Below are 22,719 nucleotides of genomic sequence, written 5' to 3'. Positions count from 1 at the left end.
AAAACATTTGAGTTGTATCGGTTAAAATCTGGCCATTTACAATGAGCAGAGACCTGAGAAACAGCTTATTAGTGTTGACTGTTGAGACCCTGTTATACTCAAGCCATACCTCAAACAGCTGAAAATACTGGCATGGTTATAAGTGCCTTATTAAACAGAACCATGCAGACAACAAATGTCGATATAGATCCCATATCATTCTAGCATTTTCCTTTAATCTTTTATTTAAAATATGTATGTTCAGATTGGCTGTGACCCTTCACCCTCAGCTAACTATCATTTCTATTAATCATTCAAACACTGAAAATAAAGTATAAAACTGTTTGTTTTACATGTTGAATACTCATGTCAACGCAGAACTTGATAACTGTGACCGTGAATTCCATGTACTGTGAACAAATACATCAGTGCTCACTCCTGTGTTAAACATTTGTATTAAATGTCCCTTTATTAACAAAATGCACCTTTGATGCCATTTGCCACAGCATGCTCACTCCAAGCAAACAGAAAATGATACTACCCCTTTATCTTTCTCACTTTTAGACAATGACAAAGGCTCTTGGTGCCATGACATGTAGGATGCCACAGTTTTGTTTTTTTAAATGTTTCAAGTCCATCCCTTGATAGGCTCTTTTAAAAACTTTAACTCCCAACATTATTGCCTCCATATGCTTTACTCACCTTCTGTAGTCCGACATTCAGAACAAAAATCTACACGGGCTATCTCTCACAATATTAAAAAGCAACCACTTTCAGTGAAAACAGGGGGGATAGTGGTACAAAGTCCCCACTAAAAAAATATGGCACTGATGAATGAAGCGGTGAAGATCCACCCAGCGTTCTACAACCTGGGCTCGGTTCCCACCACGTGCACCGCAGTTCCCCTCCATTCATCTTCATTAGGCCTCCGTTTGACCTGCTTCTTCACATCTCTGTCAGTGCACAGTCTGCTGGGAGTCCGCTGCACTTCCTAACAATGTACCCTGGAACTCTTCGGTGTGATCTCCAGGATGGGCGTCTTAATCAGGGCCTCTTTCAAAGCTAATGATAGACGCGCGCCTTCCCCCTCTGCAGGATAGTGATCATGATGATTAGCCTCCATTGTAAACAAGAAAAGATTCGGAGGAAGGGGACATTTCAAGCAGTAACTTTTTTTTTTTTTACGAAAAAGAGGGGGAAAAAAACCCACTTCTTGTCATCAGCCGATTGAGAAAGATCAATTCTTGCTGAAATCTTCCCTGGAACACGTTCCCCACTTCCAGTTAGCAAAAAACGTTTGTTGAGGCACAAATTTAATTTTACACTGTTGTAAACAAAACAAATAAGCCTACATGATATATTGAAATGAAAATACATTTTAAAGGCTTCAGATAAGCAAGCGTTGTATGGAAACCTGGTGCGGTACTGGTGTCGTTATGCTGGGACTGCTGAAGGATTTTTGACCTTCTGTAGGTCATGAATCCTCCCTGTTTACAATGGATCCACCAAAGGCTCCAGACTGCACACCACACTGGATTCAGATCCGGGGTCATGGCAGCCTATGACCTGAGCTCCACTGCTCCTACCCAGACCACAACAACTGCTGGGATGAGCTGAAGATGTTTTTTTAAGGAATAAATTACTTAACACTGGCTAAATAATTGCTTCAAAATACATAAACAACAACAAACAAACACCCCAGGTCTTTCAGCAGTGCTTTCTCTGGGGTGGCTTTTGAGATGAGCTGCAGTAGGTTTAGCATGTGTACATTCATGTTTTCCCCACGGCCAATCACAACAACCACTGTCAAAGCATGAAATTCTGAATCAAAATGTATCTGAGGCAACTGTCAGTGAGTAGGGATACACATCATAAGTATTGTACAAGCCTCTCAGATGTACTCAAGATGTATATCGTAGTCAAAAGCAGTCTCAAGAGTTGCAGACGGACATATTTTAAATAATACAATTTTAGAAATATAGAATATAAAAGTATTTTCCAAATACCTCAAAAAAACCTATTTGTACAGTACACCTAGAGAACCTACATAACTCATTTGCACTATTTCTCAATTAGCTCCTATTAACAATATTCACATTTAAAATGAACAAACCCTAAAAATCCATTAACTCTAACATTCATCTATATGCAATTACACAGAAAAGGTCATCTATCACATTATTTCCTTGGTAAGAAATGTTATGAAAGGGGATTTAAATAGCAATCATATACCATCGATAAGGTCGAAAGCATTCATTAGAATTCACCCTTCTAGCTATCCAAATGAATTCAGCCAATGCAAGCACTTACTTGTAACCTCTCTGACCACCATTCTCACAGAATGTTATTTTATAAACAGCCAAAATGCCCTCTCAATTGGCTGGGTAAACAAACAAAAGGTGCTTGACAATTCATGTGCATTATAGACTCCCGGGACATTGTTGAAATTGAACAGTTGTAAAATTCAAATATAACCATATGAATATTAATACTATGTCTCCACTGTGCACGAAAAAAATCAAATCGCATGGTTTAAGCTACTGACAAGACTTTAAAATAGAGAGAGTGAGAGAGAGAGAGAGAGAGAGAGAGAGAGAGAGAGAGAGAGAGAGTGAGAGAGAGAGAGTACATAGTTTTAAGACAGCCTTTTAAAATAGATAAGACAGCCACCATGTACTGATTCCAACGGGATATACTCCTCCAGAGGTCAGCTTTAAATAGCACGTTTCTCTAAAACATTCCTCTCCCACCACTCTTGATTCCATTTTATTTTTTTATGGTCGGGTCTACACACATCTCTTAAAACCACCACTGCAATCCCAATGATTTAGTAGTCGGCCCGAGAATTCCCAAGTGGAACACAGGACCGAAGGAGAAAACGTGCGCAATCTCATTACAGAGAGAGACCGCGGAGGCAGCCGGAGAGAGACAGGAACTGACCAACCTGACAAAGGCTACCGCCGCACAGCTTAATGGGCTGGATTTAAAAGTAGAATCAAAAGCGCCGCACGTGACCGAAGTCCATTGTGTGTCCAAGAATATTACACCTCTGCCACGTATTCAGAGGCTAATGGGGTTTTCCTGGAAATACGCGTTGAGCTTTTCCAACCGCCGAAGGTCGCCGCGGCAACGTTAAACAGCCGTGAACCCGCGTAAAACCATGCAGCGTATCATTATTTTCACAGCGTTTCATTACGGAGGGTTAACCTTGGATAACTCCGAATGAACGCTTTAATCAGCTGCCTGTAATCTGGCCGATACCATTTAATCATTGTTTCTCTTCCCCTTTATCAACTGGTGGAAAAAATATCCATCTGGGCTCTTTAAAAAAAAAGGGGCTCATTTTAAAGGTGTTTGGATAGAGAAAACCCACAATGAGGTGCTGAGGTCAAGGCTGCGTTGGTCATTAATAAGGCCAATTAATCATTTTCACTTCCTATTCATGGGCTACCAGGTAATGCTCTCAAGGTGTGGAATTGTTTTGGATTACTTATGTGCTTTTCTTTTCATACGTTCAACATGTTCAACAGTGATATGAAACCATTAAGTATGCTGATACTACGGTTAGCCATATACATATGAAGGCCGGTGGTGGCTTTGAACAGCAGTAGTAGTTCATATGGCCTTGATGCAGACCATGCCTAAAACAGTTGTGTTTAGCAAACTAAGGAAATAACAGCTTGCAACTCATTTTAAATCACGTCTTGAGATATAAAATAATATTTTGACTACAAACAAAAACAAACTAATGTAGTTTTCTCAAAGAGAGATGCTTTTGCCACCCGATGCATCAAACACTCCTTATGATCCACGCTTTTGCTGCACGTTTGCTGAAAATTCTCCTGTGTCAAACACAGCAAAACTGCTGAATTAACAGTAACTAATTTCTGAAAAAATGGGACATCAGACACAAGCACAGCAAAGTGCTGTTAATGCACTGTACACAGGCATCACTAAGAAAGACAAGGCGTAGCTGACTTAGGCAGTGTTATTGGACTAAACAGATTGGATTATTACTATTTATAGTATTAGAGGTTTTGAGGTAAGAATGCGAACAAAAATACGTTTCATAAATGTGTGGCTAATTTAATCCTCCATGCAAAAAACCACTAACTACTATTCATGGGTTTTAGACTCAAAAGTATCTAACCACTGTCTATCAATGTGGGGCTAGCAGAAGTCTAAATAATCAATCAGAAGTAACGGAAAAACACATCCACTGTGACCTGTAAATCATCACTGACTTCCACCAGCACCTGAGCAGGTGCAGGATCAAAACAAAGCAGTGGATAATGAGGCAAGTGGAAAACCTTGAGAAATTATTCAGACTAAGAGTATCAACAGAGAAGGCCACGGCTCAATTTCCTTAAAAAATTTAAAATAAAATCCACATTGAGAGCTCCCCCTTTCCACAGTTCCACATTCCCTCCTCTGTCACTTCCATCCTGTGCCACCCACGCCAAGCGCAAGATCTGGTCTGTTCACCAACTCATTCATTACAGCGATGACTGTCCCTCTGGGCAAAGTCCAAATCAGACAGGCCCTTGAGCCAGGCCCATAGCACTGCTTGGAATACACCACAAAGAGTGCGCAGTCCAACAGAAGACAGGGGGACCAAGGGGGGGCAGGGGGGATTGGGGGGGGGGGGGGGGGGGATTTGAGGAAGATATCCTCACAGGGAGACAACCCAGTGATCATTATATTCTGCACACAGAAACTAATTTGTGTCATTTGGCTGTCTGTTTCAATATAAGGCATGGAAGTGGAAACTGAGACAAAGAACACACTGGAGAGAAGAGAGAAGCAGCTGTGTTTACATGAAGCTCAAACTAGTAGCTACACCGTTCCTCGCCAGGTAATGTCAAACCTTTAAAGATGACATGACAGCAGCAAAAAGCATTTCTACAGAGTCGTGCAAACTGAACGATTTCTAATGATTACTCATCCAATCACTCCTCTTTTTTCCCCTTTTGCTCACCCTTCACTCTCCCTCCATCTCATTAAATTTTCAAATCTGGTTTATACTGGTGAAATCCCTGCCATCAGATCTAAGTGGGAGTGTGTTGTAATACACAGTGACACTCTTGTTTGCAGCACTTGCACCAATCACTACCAACCTTTGGAATAAAACGGGGTGGGGGAAAAAAACCCTTAGGAAAGGAGTTTTTGGGAGTGATTTTTGTCAGGAGTTGTTCATCGTTTACTGACACAAATGATTTGTAGGTTTGCTAACAATTGCGGGTTGCAATCGAAAATCCTACCTCAGTTGTCTACCATGTGGAGAAGCAGGACAGTGTAAATGAAGCCCATGGTGACTAGCTGGTGGTCTTCCCCCCATATTAATACTCTTTCCAAAGGCCAGATGGAAGCCAGCTGCAGAGTAACCCTAATTGGGTCTTTATTAGAACATCCTAAATGCAACATTCAATTACGTCCAGAGGAAAGGGTGGGTTCGGTTTCTGTTTAAGATGCTTCTGGGGCCAGTAAAGAAAAAAAAAAAATCACATCAGCAGTGAAGCAATCACTGCACAATTTTTTGGAACCGATCTACAAAGCAACCACTCTCCCCTTTTAATACGTGTATGAAATAAATATTAGAGCTGAGCCAGCATTGACACAAACCATATGGTTGGTGGCTATGAAATGAATGACTCCACCAGCATTACCTCAGTTTTTCCCCATGATCACAGTGCTGTCTGCGAGTCATCAAATGCGCAGTTTTTTTTTTTTTTTTTTTATATATATAATCATTTTTATTTATTTTTTTTACTGTCGGTTAGCAACCTATCCAATCCGCAGTATGGTTTCAGCATCATGAAAATGAAGATAACGCAATGCAAGGAGAGAAGCACACCATTCAATACAGTGAATACAAGGGAAAAGAGCACAAAAACACATCTAGCACAACCTCAGTCCCTCCAGGTTCACAGGGACAGACCTGCCCACGATGACAAAAGGACTCATTCCGCCAAGCGCACGTTAGACCCAGATCATTTTGCGTATAATGGCACAGAGGATGGCTTAACCACATTACCCATCTGGTTACTGCCTCCCGCGAAAACCAAACGATTTTGCTCTAAAAGGATTTTATTTTTTTCCCATTCCTTTGCTCGCATTACTCTGACACCAGGCCTGGCCTGCCTAGTGTGTCTTTTTTTTTTCTCCCCACATGCTAGCCAAATGATTAATTGCCCAGGGTTGTACAGTCAAGCTCCATAAAAGACAGAGCATAGAAATGAGCTGGCTGGTTTTAAAACAAGGTGTCCTTGGAGCCACAATGGCGATCTGGTAGCACAGACCTGGGAGAGTGCATTATGCTTCAGCGGAAAAAGGGACCATAAAGTATCTTCTGAATGACATTTGTGAGTTAAGATGGTCTTTTATAGAGAGAGGAGAGGAGAACTAAGCAGAGAATGAACACAATACAGCGACAATGCTTTATATATATCTTCACATTTTCAACTCAATCTATACCTCAGAAACCCAAACAGAAAAAAAAAACATGCAGCAGGCGAACAAATTCTCCAAACAGGCTTTTTCATATCAGTAGATGACGCACTGAGCACAAAAAACACAAAAAAATGCAGGGGTGACTCGATGCAGTGTTATTTTACAGCCTGCCCTACAATATTTAGATTTGTGAGATATGCTATCTACTGCAGAAGGGGAAAAACTAACATACAAATTACTTTCACGGGAAAACAAAAGATTTCTCGTAATAGAATACTCTTATCAGTCTAATGCACATTGATAAAAAAAAATCCAATTAAAATATGACAGAGTATGATGGTGCTTTTTCTATTTATATTAGCTTTCGTTGAGACTATTAAGGTATATTTATAGGGTGAAGCGACTGTAAAGGCTACATTAATGCCAGAGCAAATTGGATTAGTAGAGACTTTAATAGGGTAGCCACTCTGTGATATATGACTGCCTTCACACTGTTGGGGCAATCTACCATTTCTCAGTGTGAGCTCAGACAAGTATGATGAGGACAGATCTGGCAGTAGGCTGTATGGCATGCTAACTGACTAAATGACAAAAAAGAAAAAAAACTAAAAAATGTTTTTCCTTTTCTTCTTCCTTTTTTCTGCAAACCATTAGAGCTGCTTTCAATTCAAATGGATGAAACCGCTGTACTGGAACATTATCTATGATTACTGAAGAAAATTATGACTCTTTTGTGTTACACCGGTCAACCGCTGAGATTTGATGCAGCAGAAGAAACGGGTATTGCTGGGCCCAAGAAAATGGATGCCATTTCTATCCATTACAGCAAATTTAGGTTAAGTTTCAAAAACCTTCATAAAAAATGACATGGATCATCGACGACCTTACAGTACACCACTCCAAAAGTGAATGATCCCATAATGCATTGCTCCTTTGCTGAATGACCTCACAGCACACACATCACTCACTGTGAGATCTTTCACAATAGCCATGAGTGGACATGACTCACCAAAAAGTAAAGGTAAAATAGAGTTCAACTTTTGAGATAATGAGTCGGTTATTACAATAAGTTGTAAACGGTGAGACAAATTTTAGATTGTTGTATTTGCTGTATTATGTAAATATGTCACAAAAAATATGAGTACAGTGTCCTATTCACAAAACTTATATAAACACTGTAATAGGTCCCAGTTCCTCCATCTAAACAAGCTCCAATAATTTTGATTCGCTCGCTATATAAATACACATAAACCTGATCCCATTTCTCAATCTAGGAAGTTGATCTGTTTGGCTCAAAGAATTGTGGGAAAATTCAGTCTGTTAAAAGGTAGGCTAGTGGGAGCAGCGGCATGGAATGATCAGCTCTCATGCTATATCAGTTTCAGTCCATTGCCTCAGAACATCACCCCAAATAAGAAAATAAAATGTCAAAACCCGAATTCAGCTCCTCAGAGAGAAATGCGAGTCGTGACAGGGGAACAGTGCTGAAAACAAAGGGAGCCATTCAAAGCACAGAAACAAAGCCAATGACAAGCTAGCCTGCATCATTCTGATAGAAAGCGAAAGGGGGCAATAAACAATACCGGGTGATTGCCATTAAAACATTACAAATTTCATCCTTCAAAGGTCTGCAAGAAGAAAAAAAAGGTTTCTGTTAGCCCGATATTGATTGAAAGCATGTTATTTCGTTTTAAGAAACAGACAAAAAGTGTTCAACTGATTTGACAGATTTACAGGAGGAGAGCGGTTTGTCTCTTCAAATGATATGGTCCTCACAAAGCGAATTACTTCGTGGCTCAATGTTCCAAACAACACATGATGATAGGAGAGAAAGTTTTGAGAGAACAAGCAGTTTGTGGCAACAAAAGGCAAACATTACAACAGTATCTGTAGGTCATGATCCAACTACTGTGTTCACAAATCACAAATAAGTGAGTAAGCTGCTCAGTGGCACAAGTGGATTTGTTAGCCATGGTAGGCAAAACTAGCCATGGCATGCTAACGGCAGCCCTTCCACACAATATAAATTGCCAGATTTCTTTTTGCAGCTCAAAATAGTTACGATGATGACACATGAACAAGTCTGAAGGGAAACAATCAGATTGCACTCACATAAAATCTGTTTAAATTTCATCCTTAGAAGCCATACCAGAACTTTGAACTGTTGTGGTTATACCACTGAAGTAAATCCAGGGTAGTTGAAGGGCTATAATGTACAATTCCCACATCGTATGCGTCTAACCCCGGAGTAACCTCCACAAAATCCTTAATCTTTAACAGTACATTATTTGGGCAGGACTTCCAAATAATAAACAGACTGCTGTGGCATGTTTACCACAGTCAGGATAGAAATGATTTTCCTTTAATTCTGCTGTTAACTACCCAGTAGGATTTTAGTGGAACTATCAATTACATCAATCCCAGTGGAAAAAGTGGAATTGTACACAAAAATTTTTCTCCATCTCATTAGAATAACTAAATAGAATTGTGCATACAATTTGCTGCATATTATTTACTGTACATTGTATTACACATCGAATCAGCACCCAACCACCCACCCCCCCCCCCATCCCAAATAAATAAATAAATAAATAAATTCAATGAATCAATGATCACTCCTTAATGAAAATGAAAAATAAAATTTGTAGTTAAGATGTTTATACAAAGTCGAGTGCATCCTCTTTCCGAATGATGAACTGTGAAAACAAGCACAAAATGTCCAGGCCTTATGTAATAATATTACAGATAAATCAGGTTCAATCAAATCAAACATCAAGCTGAAGCATGCAGTTAGAAGCAGAACATGAAGTCAATATTTTCAATGAAGACTGTGCAACCTGCGATGGCCACTTCACTGCAACAGTGCTTTCAAAAAATACACTTCTCTCAACGGTAAGGCTGAACACTGTGTAGGACAAAACACTTATGAAGTCACCCATCCGGAGATGATTGACTTGTCCTTTGGAAACTGCTTAATTCAGAGTAAAGCCAGTTCCGAGGGCACCAGGAATTTCTTCCCAGTAATAGGTCAGTGAAGTTGATCCTGTCAGAGATACAGCGAGACAAAGCCAGAATGGACCAGCTTATCACATACAGAAAAAAAGGAGGGGGGGGGGGGGGACTTGTGGAAGACATTTGTCTGATACTTACAGATATACTCTTCCATCTGAATGACTGAGAAAAAGTGCTTCGGGGAGTTCTTTTTCATTTAATATTGTTACCGCACTGGCTAGATATTGTGTAAAATACCACTGATTTTGAACCACAAGCATTATGTAGCATTATGAACATTATATATACAGTGCAGTCATAAGTATTTGGACAGTGACACTGTTTTTGTAATCCAGTACATTGGATTTGAAATGAAATAATGAATATGGGGTTAAATTGTAGACTGTCAGCTTAAATTTGAGAGCACTTACATCCATGTTGGGTAACCATTTAGAATAGTAGCCGATTCTGTAACACACAGTCCAATAACCCCCCACCCCCCTTCACCCCCCACGCCATTTTAAGGGACTAAAAGTAAGTGGACCAAACAATTCACATGTGGTTAAAGTGTAGATTTTCAGATTTTATTTAAGGTATTAAGGTATTGTCTTGATTCTAGGCTTTTGATTGCCTTTGGAGTCTGTCTGGCATTTGTCAATAAGAGGATCAGAGTTATGCCAATGAAAGTCAAGGAAACAATTGTGAGGCTGAGAAATAAGAAAAAAAAGGAGTCAGTCAGAGAGACATAGGCCTAACCTTAGGCTTACCAAAATCAACTGTTTGGAACATCATTAAGAAGAAATAGAGCACTGGTGAGCCCAGTAATCGCAAAGGGCCTGGTGGGTCAAGGAAGACCATTGCAGTTGATGACTGAAGAACTCTCACCAAAATGAAGAAAAACCCCCAAACACCTGTCTGACAGATCAGAAACACTCTTCAGGAGGCAAGTGCGGATATGCCAGTGACTAGTTTCCGCAGAGGACTTCACAAACATAGCTACAGAGACTACACACTGCAAAATGAAAACCACTAGTCAGCCACAAAAACAGGATAGCCAGGTTACAGTTGCTAAAAAAGCCAGCAGAGTTCTGCAAAAAGGTCTTGTGGACAAACAAGACCAAGATCTACTTGTATCAGAGTGATGGCAAGAGCAAAGTGTGGAGGCAACTACCCAAGATCCAAAGCACCACGCCCACCTCATCTATGAAACATGGTGGAGGCAGTATTATAACTTGGATATGTATAGCTGCCACTGGAATTGGATAGCAGATTCAATCCTGAAGTGTACAGAAGCATCTTATCTGCTAAAGTTCAAATGCCTCCAAACTCATTGGATGGCACTTCATCCTACAGCAAGACAATTATCCAAAACATACTGTGAAAGGAACAAAGGAATTTTACAAAGCCAAAAAATGGAAAAATTCTTGACTGGCCAAGTCATTCACCCAATCTGAATCCAACTGAACATGCATCTCATAAGCTGAAGAAACACCTTAAGGCAACTAGCCTCCAAAACAAGCAGTAGTTATAGATGGCTGCAGTACAGGCCTGGCAGATCATGACCAGAGAAGATACTCAGCACCTAGTGAGGTCAATGGGCCACAGAATTCAAACAGTCATTGCATGTGAAAGATATGTGACAAGGTACTAAGCATGACTACTTCCATTCTCGTTACATTAATATGCCCCAAACATTAAGTTACCAATCTACACGTTAACCGCATATGAATTATTTGATTACAAATCAAACATTGTGGAGTACAGAGCCAAGTAATGAAAAAAAAAAATGTCTTTGTTCCAAACATTTTATATTAATTGCATCAGGGAGAACTGAATCAGTTTAATTCTAAGCACCATTAAAATTATGATAATTAAGTGGTTTAATAATCATGATTAATTATAATCATAATTATAATATCAGAATTCTTGATTTGGGATAGGAAATCTGCAATTAAGAAGCTATTTCATACTGAGTACAGTTGTTGAGACACTCAGTAATTGCTACTTTAGGACCTAGGATTGCAAGTACAATGGCCACTTAATGTCAACACAAATTTGTTTTGCAATTATTAAGTAAATGTGCATCATTATACTCAACAAAGAATACTTAGCTATGAATTAAGGCTCATACACATTACTTTGCTTTCCAAAGGTTCCTGATTGCTGGGCTACTTTGCACCAGTTTGCAGCTAATCTGGACTGCATCTCGTTCTTAAAGTCACAGAAAAGTACACATTCTATTTGCACTAGGCTAATCCTTCAATTTCAGCAGGTTTCCCATAGGTTCAAACAGTGTACGTCAACAGGCCAAATTAAACAAACTATTCCCCCCAAAATATAAACAATGATCTTGTTAAAAAAGCAATATTTGGGACCACACACACACACAAATATTCAATGTTGGTCCTAAAGCACTGCAAAGTGTAAAAAAAAACAACTACTGATATACATGTGTTAATGAAAGCATGGCAATGTGGCTCACAACCATGACTTTTTAAGTCATACTGCACCAGCAAACCTGCAATAAAAGCTTCATGAGAACAGAGATTTGGGTTTGTAATATTTCCGCTTACTACCTGATAAATAGCCATAATCCAAAACAGTTCAAAATGCAAGAATTACTTTGCACTGGTATTCATTAGCAATGCTGGTTCAAAATTTACCAGAGTTGCAACTTTTTGAGCACACTGTACTTTTCTGGAGGAGCCATGACTTGCATTTTGGTTGTATGTACGCTCAAGAGGCACACTAGCTGACGTTTAAAAAATGAATAATGAAATAAATACAGAGCCTGTTTATCAGCAGCAGTGGAATTGAGGATGTGTTTTTTAATGACAGCTACAGCAGTGCCCTGTTAGCAGAATGTTTGCATATGTGAAGTCTCCCAGTGCTGTACCAGAAGAATGTCTGTCCCTCAAAAGGTTCAATAAAATGAGAAGATAGTTTAATGTTTCACCGGAATTTAAACATACACATTTACCACTTCAGTAGTTAAACATGCAGTGTTTTCACAGCACTAAACTGCCTGTGTAAGACTATGCTTTTGGAACAGTGTATATTTCACTGTCTACAGATTAAGATTTTTAAAAATATTTCTTAATGCCTGGATATTGCTTTTTTTGCTTCATGAGAAATACATCCACTTAACGGAGCTAAACAATAATTATTTCATGTTGATGGACAGGATAATCATATTATCGCCATCTATTATTATCACATTATAGTCATCTGGAGGATGAATCATTGCATCCAACACAGAACAAGTTTATTTTTACCCTTGTGCACACAGTGTTGTTGCATGTCGACATTGTTGTTCAGGCGCAATATGGCGCAAGGTCAAGCCTTGTGGAGCGAATGTATACCAAAGCAGATCTTTTGCCAGCACAGTCAAGTAAACATAGCATTTGTGACCCTGGCACTTCAGGCAGTGACAACAAAATAAAATGGATCTGAAGAACCAGCATTTCTCTGTCACACAAACCGCACAGACTTCAGAAATGTACTTTTTTTCTTCTTTTTTTTATTTTTACTCCTCAGTTCCTTTTGCCCCATTGCAGAGACTAAAGCACTCTCTCATTCCTGAATCCAGCCACGGCTTCCATAGCAACCATTTTTAATGCAGAATGAAATGAGGGATGGAAGCTTTCAGTTGCTGAAGCTCATGATGGGGAGTTCAGTCATGCATGTTTTTTTGTTGTTTTTTTTAAGACAGCACAAGGGAGGTTTTATCTGAATAAAATCATTTCCAAGATCATTTGCACACTAATAGATAAAACACATTTTTGCGGATCTAGTCTGCAAGTATTGAGAGTGACATTAAAATGTATTTATTTATATTTGTAATATTAAAAAAAGATTTAGAAATATACATGCCCCACTCCAAGATGTGCATAACAGGCCTCTAAGTGACATCAGGCATGACAAAATGCAGAATGTGAACTCTTAAATGTTTACTACACATTACCAGGCCAATGGGTCTGATATTCTGGGCTTTCGGGACCACCAAAACATAAAAACAGTGATCCAGTTGGGACTGATCAAACTCATTAAGCACAACCATGTGACTAAATTCTTATTGCCTCTGTGTTTAAAGCCAAGTCCTGGTTGAGTATGTTCAGAATGTGTGCAGTGCTCTGCAATGAAACGGCACCAGCTGTGCACACCACAAAGTTACACAGTGTGTGTGGGAAGTTGCTTAACCCGTACATTCCCACCATGGAGTGTGAACACTAGACTGGGCGATCCTGGGCTGGAAGGGGGGGGGGGGTTTGGCTGTAATCTGTAATCTCTGGTACTTTCTTCTTTCCCACTATTCTCCAGTAAACACCACCGAAAGCTTACGGCAGAATCTTATCATTCCCTATAATCCTGCCTTTCACTGATTTAGCTCATTTATATGGATAACATTGCCTATTTACATGGCCTATGTTATCACACATATATGGAAAGGAGGTTTCCTTTCAGTAACGGTGCAGCAGGTTTTAGATAAAAATGGAGCCACCGATATGATTTTTTTATTTCTGCATGTCAGTTTTACGGTGAGACGCACAGGCGATATGTCACTTCACATTCTCTTCCCCTGCATGGCTACCGAGAATGATTTGTACTCGACTTCCCCCCAGGGTCGGCTCCATATTCCACTCCCAGCTATATACTGTAACTACAGGCTTATTTCTTTTTAGCTCCTTCCATTATCCTGACCAAAATCTATCAATGTAGCAAGCTAGCTATAACAACTTTTTTTTGCTAGCATGCTAGCATATGTGATTGCTCAACTGGTGTAAACTGCATATTGCAACCGCAGTGAACACTGTTTCCATAGAAACTCGCTCTATCATAACAAGAGGGGGGGGGGGTGCCAGTGGCTCAGTGCAATGATTCAAATGGATATGAGTGCTGACTGCACGAAAAGGTAAAATAACATAGTGTTGTGTGCAGTTTTATTAATGTGCAAGTTTTATCACTTTATTTAAAAAGCTTTACTCATATGGGATGCCGTATGTCCTCGAGGGAGAAGGAAGGCGTGGTCAAAATGCAAGAATGCTCTTCACAACGCGGGATATCCCGACACCATAGGTGTCAATGAAACACACAACGAAATGCACTAACTTGTGTTAAAGCATTATTTTTCTGCCGCACAGACCAAGCAGGACGATGCATTTGTAAGCGTGCACAAAGATTCAAGGTGGTTTTTTTTTTTTCTCAGCCATCACTGTAGTCTACAGATTTTCAGATCTTTGGGTTTCCCATTACAATGTGGTAGGAAGGCAAAGTAGTGCCACACTGGAGCTAATGCATTTTCTGTCAACCCAATCTAGGGCCTCCATCTTGTCTCTTTACCCCCGTCTAACCTACTAGCCAATGGGATAACTTTTAGCATATCAATTGTAATTTGATCCCACAGCATTGCTTGCACTGTGCGTAAATGCCATGTTTGTAAACTGCTGTAGTGCTTTCAGAAGAGACGCTGTGTAAAGGAACTCTTGACACGTGCCCTTAAAATGGTGAACTAATGGTTGGGACATTACTGAAATAACACCATGTGTGTTTTATATACCACAGTATATGGTGTTACAGGATATTAGCCCAACGTCTTAATTTTTTTACCAAAAAATTAAAAAATCAATTTATAGAGCTGGATATTTACTGAAGCAATTCAGGTTACATACCTTGCTCAAAGGTACAATGGCAGAGCCCCAACCTAATTCCTCTAATTCTAATTCCCTAACTATTATACTACACTGCCACCATTCTACATTTGAAAAAGCACTACAAAGGCTTGGACAGTGGTAATCCACCTTTGCCTTGTGACACTGTTCTACATCCATCCATCCATTATCTACACCTGCTTATCCAGGGCAGGGTCGCAGGGGGGGTGTTGCAGCCTATCCCAGCATGCATTGGGCAAGAGGCAAGGAATACACCCTGGACAGGCCGTCAACCTATCGCAGGGCACACACACCATTCGCTCACGCACTCAAACCTGTGGGCAATTTAAAGTCTCCGATTAGCCTTCCTGCATGTCTTGACATGACTGTGGGAGGAAACCAGAGTAACTGGAGGAAACCCACAAAGACACGGGGAGAACATGCAAACTCCACACAGAAGAGGCCCAGGTTAGTATTTGAACCCAGACCTTCCTGCATCATGCCACCCGTTACACCGTTCTGCCCCTCCATATGCAAGTCAATGATACAGCAGAATTAATGATGACACACAAGTTAGGGAGGAAATGTACTCATTAACATGAACCAAACACGAGACTGCAAAGAACCCACCTGTTGTTAACACTCCCTATATGACATTGGTCTAATTAGCAGGACACTTTGCCGAAGTGCCTTATTAAAACGATGCTGGGTTCACAGCTCTGTACCAACACCAGTATGCTGGAAGCACTTGGGCTTCATCCCATCTGCTGCTAATGGTTGCTGCCACTACAGCCAATGAAAGTCAGCATGTGAAACCTGTGAGAATGCCATTACAGTCCATTAGACTAAGAAAAAAAAAAACACACACACAATATCAGAGGTTGATCTGTTTCACTATGCATGTACTAGTTAGAGGAAAATGTTCTTAAGGACACAAGATCTGCTTCGGAAACTTAAATAAGCACAACCACGTATTAAATTCAGAAACAGAATAGAAAAATAAGTTTTCCTATATCTATGCTTATAGCCTACAAAAAAATAAAATAACTTTTGGAAACTATCTAAAAAATACTACTCTTGGTTCCTTAGTCAGTCTTGAAAGACACAGGCTACTTCATGACCAAAGCAGATACCTACACATTTCAAGTGTACATCTGTCTGATTTCTGCGAATATCAGTTAATACCACAAGCATGTAAGTGTGTAACCATGCACCGTACAATAAAATCACACAAGCACAGCCATTATCCCCTACACACTGAATAAAATAAGTAATGCCAAACTTAATGTATATGTACAAAACTGAGAATTACTCTCCAAGGTTACTGGAAGTACCCACTACATTGGTTGCACTGTGTTCAAACTTATATCAAAGCTTTTTATTAAAGGCACACCCTGCTGTGACAAATCTGTCAGACATTTGAAGAGAATCCAGATGACAGAATATTAAACACAGGATTAATGCTTGGGTCTCACTGAATGACAAGGCATGCTAGGCTGCTGGTCTGGAGTGTTTTAAATCTGCCATTATGACTCTTTTCATCAGGATTTTTGCACAGTTCTCCAAGATTGCAGCAGCTCGTTTTCACTGTGATATGTAGGCCAACAAAGAACTCAGCTCTGGAGCTGCAACATTCTGTTCTGTTCTCAACTGCCATTTCTCCTCATACAGTTTTAAAATAATGACTCAAGTTTATTGGTCGTGACCACGGCAACAAATCAGGCTTGTGGCCTTTGGCTGGATTAATTTGGTAGACATAAAGATCGGTGTGATGTTTGAAAGAGTTTCAGAACCCTTTACTCTTGACTGTCATTAAAATTTCATTATTTCACAAGCACAACTTTTGAGAAGGAATTATTCATGAATCAAGCTGAATAATTATTTGCAGCATTAGTAAAGGCAGTTTAAAAACAAGTTACAAATCAAAAGCTCAAACTGTACCGCTCAAACAGAAATAAATATGTATACTGCCTTCCAAATAAACACAAAGGTAGCCTGCAGCATGCAAAATAACTATATTAAGACGAAGACCCAACCATCTTAAAGGTGCTTTCACTTTGCACTTTGCTTCATCTAAGAAAGGCTCCACAAGCACAATGACACACTCTGGCACACATAAACATTCACAAAAGCAAAATTCTCTTGTTCATTTTTGTATTTTTCACCTTCCAAAATAAAGAGAGGAAATAAAGAAGATTTGCTGGTCTTGCTCACCACTACACACCACTGCGTTTATCAAAGATGAAGCAAGAAGACAGTTCACCGGGGGGAAAAAAAACTGTTTATGTGAAGAAGTTCTCATGTATCATCAAGACCATCAAGATGAAGCAGTGTACTGACATCATCATTTTGTTGTGGCCTCTATTCCCCGTACAACAAGGGGCACTTCTGATCTCCTGTAATTCTTCCTGCTATCAATTCACAAATATGCCTGCTCAAATTTTTTTATTGCAGACATAAGTCTGCATGTTCTGTGGCAGGAATATAAATAGGCTACCTTGAAACCAATTTTAGCCGTCGGATGCCCAAAAACACATTTCATACTCAATGATACAATGTGAAAACTCACAGAATTATGGTGGGGTGGCAGGGAGTGCTGCTTGATTGCATGTTGCTGCTACTCAATTGCGCCCTTTAGTTCTCGTCACACCAAAAGGCACAAAGAAGTTGGTTAAATTAGTTCTTGCAGTAGTACATGTGTTAACAGCACAGAAAAATATATTGTGTAGATGCATAATTTAGGCCTAGATCAAACAAACAAGAACCGCAGAATGACTGCACACCCGAAATTCAACTAAAGAAAATAAAAATAAGGATATAATTGAAGGCACATGGAAGAAACAAAAACAAATAAATAGTACGAGCAATGCTGGTGGCTTCAACTTGGACACTAGCTTGCTTCTAGTAAAACCTAGATTGGCTTGCACAGCAGTACTACATGCATTTAGAGTTTTGGTTCCAGAAATTAGTATTCACAAATCTAACACGTGTCTCCAATAACATTTTCTGTTATAGAGCAACATTCTTTTATCAGTAAAGCACATTTCCAGGAAAAACTGACAACCATATTGCTGCTTGATGAGCAACAAAGATATGATGTTCGCCTTCTATGTGCTGAGCAAATTAGATTTTTATTGCAATGCTATGATCATGGCCAAAGGTTTCAGGCTAATGCTAACCCAGCAAGCCATCCCATCTCTGCCTATGTGGCCAGATCAGTGCTGTATTCTGTGCCCTCCATCACTCTAGTGAGTGTGCTCCTCTCACTATGTCTTATGCACCAAAGAGTGCTCACTTCTCCTGAAAAATTAGCCTAGGTAGGGAAGGATTTAAAAGCCTTACTTTGGGACAAAACTGCCCAATCGTGACTCAGAAACAGTCATTCCTGGGCCTCCCCGATGAGGCTCTCTGGTCCGAAATCACCGACATATTTATAAACATTAGTGAGTTTTGTTGTGAAGCTGGAAAATTATCAGGAAGAGGACATTCCTACAGGGCCTCATAAGCTAACCATGTCATCTACACAACACAAACAAGGCACAAAATATGAAGTAGTAAACCCAGCTGGGGTAGCCTAATTACCCATCATAATTTATTAGGATGATGCTGGCTAATTGGATTAGAATACCAACAAATGTGTCTGGGGAAAAAAATAGACTAAGACAAATTATTCTTTTAGGTTCCTCATGCACACAAAACAACTTTATACAACTTTCAATGAGAAATTTTTGAAGGGCCTTGTTGACTTCCCAACACAAAACCAAGGTATTATTTTGCTCATTACATACAGGCCTTCGTAGGGCTTTTGCCAGGTTTGCCAGAATGTCAATATGTCCTCAAAAACAACATTAGCCAACTAAATCAGAACCCAGGTTTTTTTTTTTTTTTTAAGTTTTGTTGGAGCATCTGTTTGCAAACATAACGAGGCTTGAGAGAGTTTCGCATAGGCTAGTTTTGACAGGGGAGAGAAAATGTGTCATCCAAACAAATGAACATTAATGCCTTCCAAAATATGTTGTGCTTTAGGAGCCAGGGAAATACAATGACTTCATCTTTGAAACTACAGTTGGCAGTGGTGAGGATTATTTAGCAAAGCCCCAAATCATGAGGTGCTCCTGAAACGGAGAGATCAAAAACATTTGCTTAAAATAAACCTCAATTACCCTCCCCTCCCCGCCTCCCACCCCACCAAACCCAACCCCTCCAAACCCAACCCCTCCTCCAGATTGAAATCTGCCATTGTCTTGCAATCTATACATAACACAAATGACAACACTTTATTTATGCCAGTCCTACAACCGTTGATGTCAACTATTTGAAAGATCATAAACAGTTTGTCTAATTCAGGCACAAAATGAATTGGGTAGACTATCAGTTAGGCCTATGTAGCTTTGCCTATACTTCATACTTATACTATACAGTTAAATACGATCAGACCAATGACTGACTAGCATCACTTCTTAAACGTGTAGGCAATATTAGTGAATCAGAAGCAACAAGTTGGTATCACTAATTTAGTTCTCATTTACTCTCCTCTGGGATTGATTTACATGCACTGAAGGCACTCAGTGTGGGGTAACCGATAAAATAACTCCATATGTCTTATTTTCTGATAGAAGAAATGCAGAATAAAAGAAATGCAGATGAATGGACTAGAGAATAGAGCGTCACAGGTTCTTGGAAATAACATAACATGGGTAGTATACGTGCAACACACATTCTTGTGTGGTCAAGACTTTTGTTAAATTAACTTTTAAAACACATGGTAGACTTACAGGAGGGCTTTCGTGGTTTCTACAAAAAAGGGAGAGAAGTGCAGTAGCCTAATTCAGCATAAATATGCATCTCTTAATGCAGGTACAGCATAAAGCTGGTCATTCTTATCTGAGCTGTCAAATAATGACACTTCTAAGATATAGGCTAAACAAAACCTAGTACCTCGAAACTTCGAAATAATCATTCAGACTAACACGACAGAGGTAATTTAAATGTTTTGATTATTCAACAAAAAAAGTCAAATTGGTGTGAGATTATAAAGAAGACCGGGACAACTGTGCAAAACAACGATAACATAATGTAACACTTCACCTTGTTGTAGTTGTAGTAACCCAGGCAGTGGGAAAAATCCAGGTTCGATGGCTCTCCGGGAATAGAAGTCCCACCGGCAGACGGATAAAATCTTACATCCATGATCCTTCGGAATCTAAGGCAGCGTTCTGATGGACTGAGCTCGAATTTAAATGCGTTTGAGGTTCACTCTGTTCTCTCCCTTTTACAATCCACGTATAGCGAGTTTGTACGGAGAGATCGCAAGCTTTTGTCGGGACGGTTCGGAGGGAGAGATTGGGGAAGGGGGGGTAGGTAAATGTCTAGTTTTGATAATCCTCTTGCTGGCGCGATACTTGTTTGCAGTTTGTTAGAAACTCAGACGCAGGTATGGTAGTGATCAGGCTCTTCTTTCAAGACTGTTATATCCGAGCCAAGCCGCAATGTTTGCCCATGCATTTGGGAGCAGCTGCTGTACACAAAGAAGCCACGCGACCGGCGCAGAGCGTCTTTCCACAACCCCTCCAAGCTCCGCGAAACAGAAGCCGACAAAACAGAAAGACAAAATATATAGTAGAATGTAGGCTATCAGCCCGTTCAGGTTAGAACGGTCAGTCACCACCCTCAAGCACTTTTCAGACCTCCGTAGCCTACCTTCCCTGTTTTTAGTTGGTTCGTTTTCTTTTTCAAGTTTGTTGTTCGGCGTGATACTCGAGTAATGGCATCCCCCTTTTCCTCGTGATGGCGATTACATTCGCTTTAAAAAAAAATATTTACTGTTTATTATTGTGTATTGTTTTTTTTCTTCTCTTAAGAAACAGCAATAATAAAAAGTCTTCAACACACAACGGTGTCACGGTTTGTAGTTCTTAAGTGCCGGAGCGCCCCGTTCCGTCTCTGGCAGAGCCCCTGCACGTTATGAATAAGTGAAACGCCTGAATAACCGGGGCCACTCCTCGAGCGCAGATCGCCACTCCCCGTTTAGCCAGCAGCTGCCTCAAGGTAAACACACGCTCCAATACACGCCCCAGTTACTGTTACAATCTGGACGGGGGTAATAGGCTATGTTTGTATTTTTTCAGCACTTGACATACGACACTTTTCACTTGGTTCGTTTTCTCTCTTCCAAATTTTTTTTGTAACGATGAGTTACACGAGCGCTCATTAGACGATACAACATGCCCATTAGCACGTTGCATAGGGAGGAGACATTTAAGCTATTTTGCATGGCAAGGACTTTAGGAACGGATAGACAACAAGCAAAGAAATAAAAAATAATTAGGATATATTGTTTGGCAGATTAGCTTGTGTGGACTTCCACGTATTTTAAAGCCATTGATATTTTTGTAAAACCTGTAAGACATTTATTCATTAATTTGTTTTGTTTTCCTCTCTTTTAGGTGGTCTTTTGGCAGGTCACATTACATTCCAATGCTTTGCAATGTGATTAGCTTGCAACAAGCTTGTCACGTTGAGTCCTTATATCCACTTATGGAACGCATAATATATTTGGCATTGCACCTACTTCCGTGTCTACTTGGCCTACTGCTGGAAAGTTGGCATGAGTGCACTGGGGTGTGAGAATGAAAATGAATGGTGGTTGTGACCATAAAGAGGGCCCTGACAAATTAGGCTGCAAAAGCTGACCCTATTGGGAGGGAGGCCATGTTGCTAACCATCTCCCCAGGGTGGGAGGCCATATTGCTAACCCACTCCCCAGGGTGGGAGGCCATGTTGCTAACCCCCTCCCCAGGGTGGGGTGGCCATGTTGCTGACCCCCTCCCCAGGGTGGGAGGCCATCTTGCTAACCCTCTCTCCAGGGCGGGGTGGCCATGTTGCTAACCCACTCCCCAGGGTGGGGGGTCATGTTGCTAACCCCCTCCCCAGGGTGGGGGAGTCATGTTGCTTACCCCCTCCCCAGGGTGGGAGGCCATCTTGTTAACCTACTCCCCAGGTTGGGAGGCCATGTTGCAAACCCTCTCCCCAGGGTAGAAGGCCATGTTGCTAACCCCCTCCCCAGGGTGGGAGGCCATGTTGCTGACCCACTCCCCAACCCTAACCCCAGGCTGGGAGACCATGACACCTCTTTTATCGTGCTTCATTATGATCTGGCTATACACCCTGCCTATCACTTTTACCTGTCTTACCAAAGACATGATCTGTAACCACTGAGACTAAAACAAACCTCACACTTTCACACTTATAGTAGTAAAGAAACAGAGGCCGAATGCACATTCATAGAAAGTCCTCTAAGTTACACAGTCCTAAATACTAGATAGGTTTGTATTCAAACACCCCCCCCCCCCCCCCCCCAAGGTAAAAGTCATAAACCCCACATTGCATGAGTTCACTTCCTGGGTTTGTATTTCCCAAGGAGAACAGGGCAAGATTATCACAAGAGTGTGCCTTTCCCTTTAAATCTTACACCCTGTTTCCTGTGTGAATATGATTGCGTGGGAGTATGTGCATATGCTTCCAATGCATTAGCTGCAAGATGTATTTTCAATTTATTCCCTCAAGATTTAACAACATAGATAATAGTACAATGCAATACATTCAGTAAACTTACAGTACAGTTTCCATGATACAATCTAGATTTGATCTA

The 22,719-nt window shown here is 40.4% G+C and overlaps 1 protein-coding gene across 4 annotated transcripts in view; it reads right to left on the bottom strand.

Annotated features, from left to right (window-relative positions):
• LOC118214843 (TOX high mobility group box family member 3-like) overlaps positions 1–21,055 on the bottom strand; it is a 51,825-nt gene extending 30,770 nt beyond the window's left edge. For 3 of the 4 annotated variants that reach the window (XM_035395106.1, XM_035395107.1, XM_035395109.1), the window contains exon 1: positions 20,157–21,055. In XM_035395106.1, the coding sequence (XP_035250997.1) occupies positions 20,157–20,258 (102 nt within the window). In that variant the 5' untranslated portion in view covers positions 20,259–21,055. The remainder of the gene's footprint in view (positions 1–20,156) is intronic. The other variant, XM_035395108.1, reaches the window with a different exon arrangement.
• Between the last annotated feature and the right edge of the window lie 1,664 nt (positions 21,056–22,719).

This window comes from Anguilla anguilla, chromosome 16 (genome assembly GCF_013347855.1).
Source record: "Anguilla anguilla isolate fAngAng1 chromosome 16, fAngAng1.pri, whole genome shotgun sequence".
NCBI lineage: Eukaryota > Metazoa > Chordata > Actinopteri > Anguilliformes > Anguillidae > Anguilla > Anguilla anguilla.
This window is presented reverse-complemented; position numbering and strand designations above follow the sequence as displayed.